The 16257-nt window shown below is 39.2% G+C and overlaps 1 protein-coding gene across 1 annotated transcript in view; it reads left to right on the top strand.

The window, feature by feature from the left end:
• Window positions 1-16257, top strand: part of PCSK5 (proprotein convertase subtilisin/kexin type 5) — a 357422-nt gene that overhangs the window by 327624 nt on the left and 13541 nt on the right. Inside the window, exons 13-14 of the mRNA XM_007536380.3 lie at window positions 2985-3121; window positions 9363-9506. Coding sequence (XP_007536442.1) covers window positions 2985-3121; window positions 9363-9506 — 281 coding nt within the window. The remainder of the gene's footprint in view (window positions 1-2984; window positions 3122-9362; window positions 9507-16257) is intronic.

Raw genomic sequence — 16257 nt, 5'->3', positions numbered from 1 at the left:
TTTTGGTTTACAGTCAACAATATTTATTTATTTATTTATTTTAATTTCTTTATTGGGGAATTAATGTTTTACATTCAACAGTAAATACAATAGTTTCTACATGCATAACATTTTCCAGTTTTCCTCAATATGTTTTCTATATAAAATAGTGCTAAAATTCCTACAGATCCCCACCCCCAGTTAACCTATCAAATCATACCAAATTAGAGCAGGCTACTTTCTCATGGTGATGGGGCTTCGTTTGGTCATCACAGGAGCTTCACCACTCTAGTATGACTTTTTTTTCCCTAAGATAGAAAGAGACAGAGATGAACAGGCAGAAAGAGAGATAGTGAAGTATTGAAGTTTCTTCCAATGCAGTGAGGTACAGGCTCAAACTTGGGTCTCACACAAGGTAAAGTAGCAAACTATCCAAGTGAGCAATTTTGCCAACTCTGGAACAGTCTACTATCACATAGCAGGGGGAGCCTTTATGCTTTAGAAAATAGAAAGAAAAGAAAAGAAAAAGAAAAGGGAAGAGCTCCCAGACTATATAAGGCTTGGAAATCACTGCCTCCCATTTTAATTCCATTATGAAGTTACCAAAATATAACAGACTATTTCAAAAATCTGAGATGCTCTCCAAAGAAATAGGTATCTATTCAACTTTGACATACCCTTTCCCATATTATTTTACCTTAGGAAGCTTTGAGAATTATTTTTTAATAATTTCTCTTTTTCTGTCATTCAAGAGCTTTTTTTTTTCTTTATTGGGGAATTAATGTTTTACATTCAACAGTAAATACAATAGTTTGTACATGCATAACATTTCCCAGTTTTCCATATAACAATACAACCCCCAGTAGGTCCTCTGTCAATCTTTTTGGACCTGTATTCTCCCCCCACCTACCCCAGAGTCATTTATTTTGGTGCAATACGCCAATTCCAGTTCAGGTTCTACTTGTATTTTCTCTTCTGATCTTGTTTTTCAGCTTCTGCCTGAGAATGAGATCATCCCACATTCATCCTTCTGTTTCTGACTTATTTCACTTAACATGAATTTTTTCCAGGTCTATCCAAGATCGGCTGAAAATGATGAAGTCACCAGTTTTTACAGCTGGGTAGCATTCCATTGTGTATATATACCACAACTTGCTCAGCCACTCATCCACTGTTGTTGGACACCTGGGTTGCTTCCAGGTTTTGGCTATTACAAATTGTGCTGCTAAGAACATATGTGAACACAGATCTTTTTGGATGGGTGTGTTGGGTTCCTTAGGATATATCCCCAGGAGAGGAACTGCAGGATCATAGGGTAGGTCCATTTCTAGCCTTCTGAGAGTTCTCCAGACTGTTCTCCACAGAGGTTGGATATTCCCACCAGCAGTGCAGGAGGGTTCCTTTGACCCCACAACCTCTCCAGAATTTGCTGTTGTTACCTTTTCTGATATATGACATTCTCACAGGAGTGAAGTGGTATCTCATTATTGTCTTTATTTGCATTTCTCTGACAATCAGTGACTTGGAGCATTTTTTCATGTGTTTCTCGGCCTTTTGGATCTCTTCTGTGGTGAATATTCTATCCATGTCCTCTCCCCATTTTTGGATGGGATTATTTGTTTTCTTGTTGAGTTTGGTAAGCTCTTTATATATATTTGTTATTAGCCTTTTGTCTGATGTATGGCATGTAAAGATCTCCCATTCTGTGAGGGGTCTCTTGGTTTGGGTAGTGGTTACTTTTGCTGTGCAGAAGCTTTTTTAATTTTATGTAGTCCCATGGGTTTATGCTTGCCTTAGTCTTCCTTGTTACTGGACTTGTTTCATTAAAGATGTCTTTAAAATTTATGCAGAAAAGAGTTCTGCCAATATTTTCCTCAAAGTGTCTGATAGTTTCTGGTCTAACATCCAAGTCCTCGATCCACTTGGAATTTACTTTTGTATTCATCCAAGAGTTCTTGATAAAGTTCCACTTACTTATTTTTACTTTTATTTCCCTTGTGGTTGTAGTCAAGTTTGGAGTTACTATTTTATGATATCCAGGATGGAAAAAAAATTTCATTCATGAGCTAAACAAGCAAATGGATACAAAAAGATTACTGATCATGGTTTTGACTTGACCCCCCCCCTACACACACATACTGAATTTTATAAATTTTTAAGTGTTTTACAAAATTAAAGATTTCAGTGATATGATTTCATACACACACATGGTAGTTATGAGGGGGTACAGAGTCACCATTCTGTCCATCAAAGTTCTGTGGCTTCTCTCCCTCATAACTACCTTAGTCCTCACAAAGTCCAAGAGATAGGTTGGTGGTTTTTATTTGATTGGTTGGGGGAGTTCATTTCTTTTAGTCATCTGTCTTCCACATATGGGTGAAACTGCCTACTAGTTGCCCATCACCTCTTACTTTACTTAGCGTAATAATCTCAAGTTCTAAATAATTTGTTTCAAAGGATAAAAATCTCAATTTTTTAATTGCAGAGTACAATTCTATTGCACGTATATTCCATAACTTATCTATTCATCTGTTGCTGGTTGCCTCCATGTTCCGGCTATTGTAAATATTACAGCTATGAACATAGGAATGCATATATCTTATCAAATTAATGCTTCCATGTCCCTTGGATATATGCCTGGGAGTGACTGCTGCATCATATTTGCTTAAGAACTGCAGCAGGAACTGTACCAGTTTGCATTCCCACCAACAGAGTACTAGAGTTCCTTTTTCTCCACATCTTCACCAACACTTGTCATCTCTTGTTTTGTTAATGAGGGCTCAACTCACAGCTGTGTTATCTTAGCTCTTGGTAGTCTTAAATTGTATTTTTCCATAATGATAGCCTCACTGGATTTCAAATAACATACAAAACTATGGTTTCATGTCAGGAAGATAGCTCAGCAGTAGAGCACATAGCTTGTATGCATGAGGCTTCAGGCTTGATTCGTGCTTGAGCTCAGCAATGCTCTGGTCTCATATAAATATTTTATGTTTATCCCTCAGGCTTTTTGATCATTCCATGGAAGGATTTAAAAACTGGGAGTTCATGACCATTCACTGCTGGGGAGAGCGAGCAGCTGGTGATTGGATCCTTGAAGTTTATGATACCCCCTCTCAACTCAGGAATTTCAAGACACCAGGTGAGAACTCCTTTTCTATAATTCTGGATTTTTTCTTTTTTAACGACTGGCTTACTGATTAACTGCAGAGAAAGAGAAAACATCAGAGCATTACTCTGGCATGTGTGATGCCTGGGGTTGAACTCCAGGTTCCATATTTGCACGTCAGGTGCTCTACCTACTGCATTATCTCCCAGGTACAATATATATGTGATACTATCATATATATAATTATTTTTCTTAGACCATATCTGCCTTATGGTGATGCTAGGATTGAACTTTGGGGCCTTTGAGGCCTTGAGCATGAAAGAAAATTTTTTGACATAACCATTATGCTATCTCCCACCCCAGTATCATCATTTTTCATGTAATTCTGTGTTTCTAGTTGTTTACATGCATTCTGATTTTCAGGATTTACCATTTTAGAGGTTAAAAATATGAGGATCGGGAGTCAGGCGGTAGCACAGCGGGTTAAGCACACATAGTGCAAAAATATGAGGATAAAAATGACCTGACTGGGGGCTAGGCGGTAGTGCAGTGGGTTAAATATACATGGCGCAAAGCACAAGGACTGGCATAGGGATCCCAGTTCAAGCCCCCGGATCCCCACCTGCAGGGGGTCACTTCACAAGTGGTGAAGCAGGCCTGCAGGTGTCTATCTTTCTCTCCCCCTTTCTGTCTTCCCCTCCTCTATTTCTCTCTGTCCTATCCAACAGCTACAATAGCTATAACAACAATAACAACAGCAACCACAACAAGGGCAACAAAATGGGAAAAACAGCCTCCAGGAGCAGTGGATTCGTAGTGCTGGCACCAAGCCCCAGCGATAACCCTGGAGGGGGAAAAAAATGACTTGATTGATGTTTTAACTGATGCTTCAGAATGTTTGAGTCTCAATTCTTACTGGCCTTGTCTCCCTATGATAAGTTACATCACATGGTCACAGAAGGAGAGAGATTCCCTTAGGGCTTTTTTTTTGCCTAGTTTACTCTAAATTTAATCTTCACTGCTTATAAGACAGTAAACTGTCCCATTTAAGTGAAATTTGGTTGTCACTGAAGAAAAAAGTTTTCGGGAATCGGGCAGTAGCACAGTGGGTTAAGCACACATGGCCCAATGCGCATGGACCGGTGTAAAGATCCAGGTTCAAGCCCCTGGCTCCCTACCTGCAGGGGAGTCACTTCACAAGTTGTGAAGCAGGTCTGCAGGTGTCTTTTTCTCCCCTTTCCTGTCATCTTCTGCTTTCTCCATTTCTCTCTGTCCTATCCAACAATGACGACATCAATAACAACAATAGTAACTACAATAAAACAAAAGCAAAAAAAGGAAATAAATAAATATTTTAAAAAGAAAACGGGGAGTCGGGCAGTAGGGCAGTGGATTAAGTGCACGTGGCGCAAAGCGCAAGGACTGGTGTAAGGATCCCAGTTTGAGCCCCCGGCTCCCCTCCTGCAGGGGAGTCGCTTTACAAGTGTTGAAGCAGGTCTGCCCGGTATCTATCTTTCTCACCCCCTCTCTGTCTTCTCCTCCTCTCTCCATTTCTCTCTGTCCTATCCAACAACTATTACATCAATAACAACAATAATAATAACCACAACAATGATAAAAACAACAACGGCAACAAAAGGGAAAAAAAAATAGCCTCCAAGAGCAGTGGATTTGTGGTGCAGACACCAAGCCCCAGCAATAACCTTGGAAGCAAAAAAGAAAAAAAAAAAAAGAAAGAAAGAAAATGATGTTTTTTTTACTTCACATAGTTCCAGTAAACATGTATTATACAGAAATTTTTAGACTCTGTTACGACACATGCACCATAGAATAAAGGAAAGCACAGGTGCAGTGTGGGGTGGGAAAGAAATACTTTTTTGTGCCAGCCTCATTGCCCATGATGGACCCATGTGAAGTTCATAGTTCAGAAGGAAAAGACCTGCTCCCAACTGTTCCTGATCCCCTGCTGCAGTCTACCTATGCTTCTTGAGCCTTCTGCTAAGTTCATGGCTTCTCAAAACACTCTTCAGTACATCTGTAGAAAAACCAAATCTGAAGGCAATTTTAAGATGACATTCAGGTCTGGCCTTCTCCCAATCACAGGATGAACTGACCAAGACAGTTTGTAACTACTGTAAGAATGTGTGCTACTCAGTGGGTGCTTCAATCAGGGGAGAGGAGGTGCACAGAATGCAAGGGTGAACTGGACATTTGCCCAGCTTTTGCCCACTAGTCAAGAAAAGTTATTCATGCCAAGACTTAATATTTTTCACCTTTCCATATGATCATCTTATTTCCCTCATTCTATAATAGGATTTGCTGTTTTTGTCTCACTGGTGCCTTGATCAGGGAGGTGGAAGCCAACAGGGTAGAATGGTCTCAATGATTTAGGATGAACGTTTGGTTGAGGAATATCTGGGTTCCATTCACTCCCAACATGCACTTTGAGCATTGTAACTACCAAGGCTTTACCCAAAAGTTAAATGTTCCTCAAAAGGCAAGTTTGAGAGAAAGTATGCAAATAAAATAGACATGGCTTATGGACTCTTCACTTGTTCATAATCTTCATTTCCAGAACCTTCTTTTCTGCTTGCTCCTCCTTCCAGGCTGTGCTCATTGCTCCTGCCACAGGGGCACAAGGTCAGGGCACAGTAACAGTGTGCTGCCTGGCTGTCCCAATTGAAGGGCATCTCCCAGTTAGTCCATTAGCAGGTGTCCCGAGTAGGTTCTTCTGTATTAAGAGATTATAGAAAGATATGCACTGTCAAAATGTGGCAATTATATATGATGAGGGGGCATGCAGCCTAGGATACAGACACATTATAAAACCAGTTAAAAGTAACTCTGTCCTTTTATTGTCACCATGCATTGGCAATTATAAAGAAATTCAGTAATAAAATGTTCTTCCCCACAAGAGGCACTGTCTGTAATGTGACATAGTGAGCACACTACCATTTGACTTGGCATTTGCCTACAAAGGTCATGAGCTGTGAATAGAACTCTCTCCACTTGAGTTGAAACTCTATCCAGAGTTTTACAGTCTGTGTCAAACAGCCTCTGCAGTAGCCCGGAAATCGAGAGTTGTCTATTTCACAACAGCAGCATCTCTTTATTCTACTTAAATGTCCACATTTAATGTGTCACCTCTGTTTATTTTAAAGATTTTCTTTTATTCCGAAGAAAGAGAAAACTTACTTCTGTCATAGGACTGGGTTTGGGAGGCTTTAACAGAAGAAACTTAAGTCTTTGGGTGTCCTTCCTTCAACTAACTTTTTTTTTTTTTTGCCTTCAGGCTTATCCCTGGGGCTCAGTGCCTACATTACAAGTCCACTGCTCTTTTTGGCCATTTTTTATATTTTATTGGATAGGACAGAGAAAAATTGATGGGGGAAGGTAAGTTAGGGAAAGAGAAAGATAGATAAGTGCAGACCTGCTTTACCACTTGTGAAGTGTTCCTGCTGTAGATGGGGAGCCAGGAGCCTGAATTCCTAGACTCACTGCATGGGTCCTGGTGAGTTTAACCAGGTGCACCACTGCCCAGTTCCCTTCAACCAATTTTTCAGTGCAGGACTAACTATGACATTGGCAAGTGAATTTTCATTGTCTTTCTCTCTGTGTTTCATTATTATTTCCATGGTCAAAAGTTCTACAGATTTTTTTTTTATTAGTGAAGGTTTTATTTAGTAACTCACTAGAAATTCAGTTGAAGTTTTAGCATTTTCTACTTCAATTAAATGATAGACTCATTCACAAATAGTGGAGCTTCCTTACTCTAGATGGAGTTCATATTTACATTTCCCATATGCTTATTACTGAAATACAAATTTAAGTGCTTTGTTGGTGGTAGTGGCTGGTTGTTTTGGCTTCATTATTCTCTAAGCCAGTTTAGAGTTTAATTGTATTTGTGTGCCTACAGGTAGAATAGATTATTCTCATTCTGTTTTTACACAGCTCTTTAACAGAATGTTGTAATATCTGTAAGATCAGCAAAATCTCCTACTAAGTTTAACAGTGGAAAAGATGATAAAGAAAAGTATAGTGTCCTGAACATAGCAGTATGTAATATTTGTATGTAACATAATTGCAGTAGAGGTTGTACAAAAGTAAAATTATATAAGCTAAAAAAAATAGACATGTTGACCAACAAGGATATCCCCATTGGGCCTCTGTTATACTTCACAATTAGGATAAGAGGAAGTAGTCAATTATGGGACAGTACTCTCCAGGGTAAACTTTTAGATTCAAATGACCTTAAATGCACCAGGATTGAGTTTCCTTTAGTATTCTTGTATTTGAAGATAGCATCAGAAAATGTTTCTCTCGGGGGGCAGGCAGTGGTATACCTAGTTAAGCACTTATATTACAGTGCACAAGGACCCAGGTTCAAAGGCCCTGGTCCCCAGCTGCAGGGGGAAAGCTTCACGAGTGCTGAAACAGGGCTGCAGGTGTCTCTTTGTCTCTCTCCCTTTCCCCTCTCAGTTCCTCTGTCTCTATCCTATAATAAATAAATAAATAGGAAAAAAAAAGAAAGAAAATGCTTCTCTCTTGTCTGTCTAAAAGCAAGCATAGCCATTTTTTTCTGGGGGGCCATTTACTTTCCCTCTATTGTTTAAAACTTAATTGTTTAAACAACTTTATTGTTTAAAACTTCCCTTTCTATATTTTGGGGATACCAAATGGAATAAAGCCTAATTAGCATTTTTATATATTGTAGTACTTAGAAATAATAAAAATGAGTTTTGTGGAAATTTCATCTGCTAGTTAGATAGATTAACCAAGAGGAGAGTCCTAACCCCAACTGTGTATGGACTCAGTGTATAAGTACAAAGGAGAAGTCAAGGGCAGTGTGCCTTCCTAACAGCATACTCTCATATTTCTTTCTAATATTTATTCTTTGGAAAGAGAAATAAATTGTGAAGCAGGATACACAGAGAAATGGGAAAAGAAAAGAGATACCTTTTGCAACACCACTTTACTGCTTGTGAAGCTTTCCCACTGCAGGTGGGGCCAAGGGGCTTGAACCTGGGTTCTTGTGCATGGTAGCATGTCTGCTCTACATAGTGCACCACCCTCTGGCCCCTACTTCTATATTTCTTTTTTTTTTTAATATTTATTTTATTTATTTATTCCCTTTTGTTGCCCTTGTTGTTTTATTATTGTAGTTATTATTGTTGTTGTCGTTGTTGGATAGGACAGAGAGAAATGGAGAGAGATGGGGAAGACAGAGAGGAGGAGAGAAAGATAGACACCTGCAGACCTGCTTCACTGCCTGTGAAGCGACTCCCCTGCAGGTGGGGAGCCGGGGTTCGAACCGGGATCCTTATGCCGGTCCTTGTGCTTTGCACCACCTGCGCTTAACCCGCTGCGCTACAGCCCGACTCCCTACTTCTATATTTCTAACAACTTTTATCTTCATTACTTCTGCTTATCTGCTTATGGCTGATTCCTAATTTATGTCTTTTTTTTTTTTTTTGCACTGAGAGCTTTAGTTGTACAAATCTAAAAGATAAGTGGATAATTTATAGCAAAAATGTCCTTGTGAGCATACAATCCACAGGAGGTCAGTACTCGCCTCTTGCCTCAAGATGCCCTTGGCCAGAAAATGCTCTGCTGTAGCCTTGCCCAGTGAAACGTTCTTCAGAGGCGGAAACGGACAGCTGTCCTGTCAACTATAGTGGCCACCAGCCACAAATAGATGGCTGTTAAACACATGAAATAATGTGACCAAGGATCTAATTTTTTTTTTATTTTAGTTCATTTAAATTTGTCACTAACTATTGGTCAACATAGTACTATAGGAAAAATGGAGACCTAAGGTTGGATGACTATCTCAGGAATCAGGTAAAACAACATAATTGTTTTGATGTAGTCATCGATGAGCAAGTCTGATGATACCAGTAGTTTAAAAAACTCAAATAAAACTTTTATGCCTAGGAAAACTGAGTCTTCTGGAAAACTGTTTTTTTTTTCTCAAATACTCATAATTTGAAATTCATTCATTAATCTAGCACTCTGACATGTGTATCTAAGTCTACCTATTAATTCTGATTAAATCAAGGGTCTGACCTATAGCTGGTTGCTCAAAAAATACTGGGCATGTGAATTATTAAATGGTTAATCCTGCAAATGTGGGAGATGTGCATTTCTAGTCTTCATCAGCTGCAATAATTCATCTGAGTCTGCTTTCAGCTATTCTGCTGCTGCTTTTTCTAAGCTGGGTTGTAGCTAAACTACTAAAGCTAAAGATGCTATGCTTTCATTCTTGCTCCCCAAGGTAAACTGAAGGAATGGTCCTTGGTCCTTTATGGTACCGCTGTGCAGCCATACTCACCAACCAATGAGTTTCCAAAAGTGGAACGTTTCCGCTACAGCCGTGTCGAAGACCCCACTGATGACTATGGTACAGAAGAGTATTCAGGTGAGCTCACTTCAGTGTCAATGCAGGCTAAGGAAAGAAATCACATATATCATCCCTCTGTGCTGAGATAAAAGACCACCAATTTTCATTCTAGCTTCTATTCTATCCTATTTGCACATGTTATACACATATCTTAATATATTCACATGGCTATTTTTTTCCTACCAAACTAAAAAGTATGCCATACAAATTTCTTAAATTGATTTAGTGGGGAAATAGTGATTTACAAAAGCATTGTCACGTGGGTATAGTTACTCATCTTTCCTTGATAAGTGTCTGTATACCAGTTGCACCACTACCCAAGGTTCTCCTCCCACATAGTTCACTGGGTCCCCGATTCCCACTCATACCCTGCCACCACCACCACCATCACTACCACCACACACACCTAGTTCTTGACATTAATGCAATAGAGCAGCCAGGCCCAAGTTTCACCTTGTGTTTTGCTTTCCTGCATTGTTTCTTACGTTTCACCTATAAGTGAGAATATTTAGTATTCGTTCTCCTTTTAGTTGATCTCACTTAACATAATTATTTCAAGTTCCATTCAAGATGGAGAGGATTTCATCATTTTGATAGCAATTTATCTGATGTTTGAGCTATTACAAATAGTGCTACTATGAAATAGATGTTCACAGATCTCTTGGGGTAGATCTGTAGGAGAGGAATTGCCACATCAGTGTTCCAAGGAATCCCTGGGCTGTTTCTCACAGAGGCTAGGCCAATTTGCATTCTTAACAGCAGCATGGAAGTGTTCTTTTATTCCCAAATCCTCACCAGTTTTTTTTTTTTTTTTTCCTTTTCTGATGTATGACATTTTTGCGAGTCTGAAGTGGTATCTGATTTTTCATTTGCATTTCTCTGATAATCAGTGACTGAATATTTTTAATGAATATTTTTAATATATCTGTTGACCATCTGGGTATCCTTTTTGGTTAAATTCTGTCCATTTCCTCTCCCTATTCTGAATGGAGTGCTTGTTTTTATGCTGCTGAGTTTTGTGAGCTCTTTATATGTTTTCATTATTACTCCCTTCTCTAATATATGGCATATAAAATTCTTCTCCCATTCAGCAGGGTCCCTATCTCTTTTGGTGATGGTTCCTGTTGCTGTGCAGAAGCTTTTCAGTTTGATGCCATCCCTTTGGTTTATTTTTGTTTTCCTTGCTGTTGGATTTGATACTTCAAAGACCTTTCTGAAGCAAATGTAGAGTGTTTTCTTCTGTGTGTTTGATAGTTTGTGGCCTAACATCCCAGTCACTGCTCCATTTGGAGCTGACTTTTATGGATGATATGTGCTGGTTCTCAACTCAATTTTCCCAGCACCACTTGTTGAAAACTCTGCATTTCGTAGTTTGGGCCCCCTTGTCAAATGCCCCTAGAACACATATTTACAAGAGTACAATATCCCCATGATTGGATAATAATACTCTGTAACTTGAGATATGTAGTTTAGGGTTTTACAGTAAGCAAGGTATACTCATGCACAAGGACCTAGGTTTGAGGCTCCGTGAGTACCATGCACAAGAGAAAGCTTTGCATGTAGTACTGCTTCTTACCTCCCTTTTTCTTTCAAGATTTATCAGTAAGAGAGTGAATTAGAACAATACTCTAACACATGCAATAACAGGGACTGAACTCCCTCAGGACCTCATGTTTGAGAATCTCATACTGAGCCAACTCCTTCTCTGGGGGGGGAAAAAAATTGGTTCCTGCTGACAGAGGTAGAATGAAAAGTATATACCAACTCTTAGAATTAAATGATACTTTTTCTTTCTTTTCTTCAGTCTTTGTCTATAATCATTTTTAGGGGTTGGATACATTTTGTCACACTGCTTTTCAGGCTAAAATGTGACCAGCTGTGTGTTTATTGTGCTCATTCCTGCCAACATGAGTGGAAAGAAAAGAACAACTGAAAAATTTTATAGCTTTGATTGGTACTAAATCTAAACATCTTCCTCTATAGTTCTTCTCTGTATTAAATACAACAGTCTTTTTTTGGTCCATGTTTCTATTCCTAAGAGGTGTGATTTTTATCTATTTATAAGAATTCTCTTTATATTATTGTCTCCTATTTGCTCATATAACCTTTTTTTCTGTTATTTGCATCTGAAATATTGTATGTTTGTTTTGACAGAAAAAGTAAATTGGAGAATAGGGCTCATAGTTTTAGATTTTTATTTTTTCTGCAGAAGTTTTATACTTCAAAATCACTCAGTATTTATTAAGTGTAAACTTGACCATTAATTCATTTGGAGCTTATTTTCCAAATAGATTAATAATATCAACTCAGTTACCACCCTTTCACTAGTTTAGGCTCTTTCCTTTACAATAAGAGTAAGTTCATGAACCAGGGTGTCTTCTGCTACCTTATTTTTGGGTTTTCCAGTCTAATGTTAAATCAGTAGGACACACACTGTTTATTTTCATCACATACCCATATTTTAATGTAGCACTAGATTTTCATCACATACCCATATTTTAATGTGAATTCAGGATCTCACACATTTGCTTCACTGCTGAATGCTCTCCCACTTTTTTTCTGAGAGATAGAATTAAAATCATTCCCCCATGAACTTCTACTCATTTTGTGTTTCTTTCTGTGGTTCAGGGATTGAAACCAGGGCCTCGTGTATGCTAACAGACACTCCACTTTGATAGATGTTCCACCAGTATTAAATTATATCTGTTCTGGCTAGGAGTATGGATTGACCTGCCAATGCCCATGTCCAGTGGAGAAGCAATTACAGAAGCCACACCTTCCACCTTCTGCACCCCAGAATGATCCTGGGTCCATGCTCCCAGAGGGATAAAGAATAGGAAAGCTTCCGATGAAAGGGTTGAGATGCGGAACTCTGGTGGTGGGAATTATGTGAAATTGTACCCCTCTTATTCTATGGTCTTATTGATCATTATTAAATATATAACTATCTTTCTGCCTGTACATTTTTGCCCATTTTCTTTCTATAGTCCTGCTTTCTCTTCTACTCTAAGTCACACCTACACTTATTACAACTTCCAAATATACTTCCATTTTTCCTTTTCTCTCTCCAGGTCCTGATAGAATTGGGTGGGGTTCAGAGACCTCTGGTCATCTTCCCCTAACATTTCTCCCCCTCTGGGAGTATGGACTAAAATTCTTTATGGGGTGCAGAAGGTGGAAGTTCTGGTTTCTGTAATTGCTTCTCCACCAGAGATGAACAGTGGCAGGTTGATCTTTACTCCTAGCCTGTTTCTGTCTTTACCTAGTGAGTTTGGGCTCTAGAGAAGTAAGGTTCTAGGACACATTGGTGAGGTTGTCTGTCCAAGGAATTCAGGGTGGAATCATAGTAGCATCTTCAAATTGGTGGCTGAAAGGCAGTAATATATAAAGCAGGATGAAATGTTTTAATAAACAGAAACTAAAAAGTAGGAACAGAACAGATAAGAATAGGGATATTAGGGTTAAAAGAAGATAGGTCTATTTTAAGTATGTTCCTACAGACCCATGACTTTAGCAATTTTTGCTTGAGCTTGATAACTAACATGCAGGTAGACTAAAAATATTGTCTGGGAAGATGGTGTCAGAACTAAAAATAGAACTAGAAAGCTGGATTGGGGCAGAGAATAATGCCCAAACTTGAAAAAATATATAAATTTAACTGTTTACCACATCACTCTGACCCAGAACCCATATTTGTTTATAGTTAGCACAGGAGCCTGTATAACCTCTGAGTCCCTGTCAATCTTTTTTTTTTAATTATTTATTTATTTTTCCCTTTTGTTGCCCTTGTTTAACATTGTTGTGGTTATTGATGTCATGATTGTTGGATAGGACAGAGAGAAATGGAGAAAGGAGGGGAAGACAGAAAGGGGGGAGAGAAAGACAGACACCTGCAGACCTGCTTCACCACTTGTGAAGCAACTCCTCTGCAGGTGGGGAGCCTGAGGCTCGAACCGAGATCCTTACACTGGTCCTCGCGCTTTGCGCCATGTGCGCTTAACCCGCTGCGCCACCGTCTGACTCCCATCCCTGTCAGTCTTAAGCTTACAACCCATGGTCACATTCTAGGCTGCACTCATTTCAGGATCAGTCTTCCTAATGTGGCAGAGTAGGAGGAACCAGCCTCCCTCTGAAAGTGGGGCAGTTTCTACCATTGCTACCTTCTAGTGAGGCCCACAAGAAGGCTTATGATGAAGTTCCTGATAGAAGTGACCAGTATGGGGTGAGTGGGGTTGGGGGAGGTTCAGGTCCTGGACCATGGCAGAGGAGGACATAGTAGGGGTTGTATTATGTGGAAAACGTTATGTATGTACAAACTATTGTATTTACTGTATAAACTATAAAACATTAATCTTCCAATAAAGAAACAATTTTTTTAAAAAGTGACCAGTGATGGTGGAGAGAGGGATATATTAGATGTCTAGGCCCATATTGTCTATGGGGGAAGCCAAGGATTCCCTGACTTGGGCCCCAGGTGATGAAGTAGCCCAGTGGTGATCACAAAGACCATCATTAAGTGAGCCAGTCTCTTGCCCTATCTTACGGAGGTTTTTTTTTTTTTTTTTTTTTTTTTGAGTAGGACAGAGAGACATTGAGAGAGGAGGGGGAACTAGAGAGAGGAAGAAAAAGATAGGCACCTGCAGACCTGCTTACTGCTTGTGAAATTGTGAAATGACCCCCACCCCTGCAGTGGGGAGCCAGGGGCTCGAACCAGGATCCTTGCATGGGTCATTGCACTTCATACTATATGCACGTAACCTGTACACCACTTCACATCCCCACTTTTCTAGTTTTTTGTAATCCTTTCTTTATCTGACAAGCTTAGACTTTCTCCCAGTTGTTTAAAATGGGTATCAATTGTTGTATCCAAACCAGTATCAGTTTTATGGTGTCTGGCCTCAAGTTAACAAGGAAATACAACTAGGATTTTAGTGGGGTCTAAGCTAACCTCAAGTTACTGCATTTACTTGTTTGACTATTCTAAGAAAGTTGTCATAGGGACAATAATTGCCCTTTAGTTCATATATATTTTCTGCCATTATATCTTTTGCCAACTGTATACAGTGTTTCTTCTAAAGATCATCAAGAGGTGACAATAATGTTACTGCTTTCCTAAGAGATTGAGATACACTGTAGTTTCCTTAGTGTAGTTAGTTGAGTAGCTAGAATGATGAGGAAGTGATCGTAACAATTCTTAAATTCCCCTGTTAAGATCCCATTGAAATTTGTATGCCTTCTCATGGAAAGAATTGCTGTCACAATATACAGTCTTTTCATTCAAAACATAGACCAGGTCCCTATTTTACTGAAATCTTTTCCTTCTCTGTAGTGTTTATTCCTAGAGACTTTGGGCACTGTTGCTATTGTGGTAGAACATATTTTCTGTCAAATTTGGTATACTCATCGTATCACTGGTTGCATTATCTTATTTGCATTTGAGCTGATTTGGGAGTGAAGTTTAGTTACTCTAATCAAATTTTCCACAAATACATTTTTCTCCTCATATTGCACTAGTTACTACCTTCCAGGATCACCCAGCCCTTCTGGGACATGCTGTATAACATTTTCTGAACTGATGATCATTACAAAATGGGGAACCATTTGTAAATTAGCTATTTATGGTCATTTCCCCCTATAGTTCTGGTATCCTTTCTGCAGGTAATAAATAGAATCCCTGAGTAAAGCTGACTAATTTAGACCAGAGTTAAGTGGTGATAGGTTTTGTCTTAACTCTACTACTGCTTGTTATAGCTAAGTAACAATTTTGCCTTCTGGTAGAAAATATATCCAAACGTATGAATATATTAGTAACCTCTTACCATGTGCTTGTCATGTGCTTTCAGTTTGAATTTTGGTAATGTTAAAATTCTGAACAGTTATATGATAGCAAAGACAAGTCTTTCATTATTACTCTGCAACGTAAAATGTGAGACTGCAACAATCTGAACTTATAAAAGGAACAACACAGGACGTGTGCTTGCCACACACAGTGTCCTTTGGCACACACCAAGATAGACTAGGGTGGTGAGAGTAGTTGAAGTCATCTAGTAGGAACTGAGGACAACATATAACTGTACAACATATTCTGTTCCGAGCTGTGATTTTTCACCTTTATTACAAAGTCACACTGTCTAGAGGAACACACATCCCTATACTATTTCATGAAACTGCATGGAATATGGGGCTCAGCAGAGACCCTCCTCTCTTCATGCACCACAGTAGAAATCTAGAATGAGGGGCCAGGCAGTGGTGCACCTGTGTTCAAGGTGCACCTGTGTGCCAGGACCTGTGTTCAAGCCCCTGGCCCCACCTGCAGGGGGAAAAGCTTCATGAGTGGTAAAGCAGGGCTGCAAGTGTCTCTCTGTCTCTTTCCCTCTCTATTTCCCCTATCCCTATCCAATAATAGATAATTTTTTTTAAGTCTACAATTCCCTGAATTGTACTATCTGGAATTTAGAAATCAATTGTAGGACTTTTGGAGAAACAAACAGTGCTGTCAGGGGGCTCTTGGGATTAATCAAAAAGATGATTTAAGCTTACCACATTGTAAAATGACTCATTCTACTTCTGTGGAAAAGTCATTTCTAGTATATGATTTACGACCCCTTAATAGAAGGCCTGGACTAAAAAGAGCAGAACCTGTGGTAATCCCAACTCAAAGCTGAGTGATACTGAGTCACTGTCATTTTTGGAGAATGTATTCTCATCAGTAAATTGAGGATTTTTCTCTAAGTCATTCTGTCACTTTATGTTTTTGGTTGAGTCACAG

The sequence above is a fragment of the Erinaceus europaeus genome, chromosome 10 (assembly GCF_950295315.1).
Source record: "Erinaceus europaeus chromosome 10, mEriEur2.1, whole genome shotgun sequence".
Lineage (NCBI taxonomy): Eukaryota > Metazoa > Chordata > Mammalia > Eulipotyphla > Erinaceidae > Erinaceus > Erinaceus europaeus.
The sequence above is the reverse complement of the archived record's forward strand: the minus strand, read 5'-3'. Positions and strand labels throughout refer to the sequence as shown.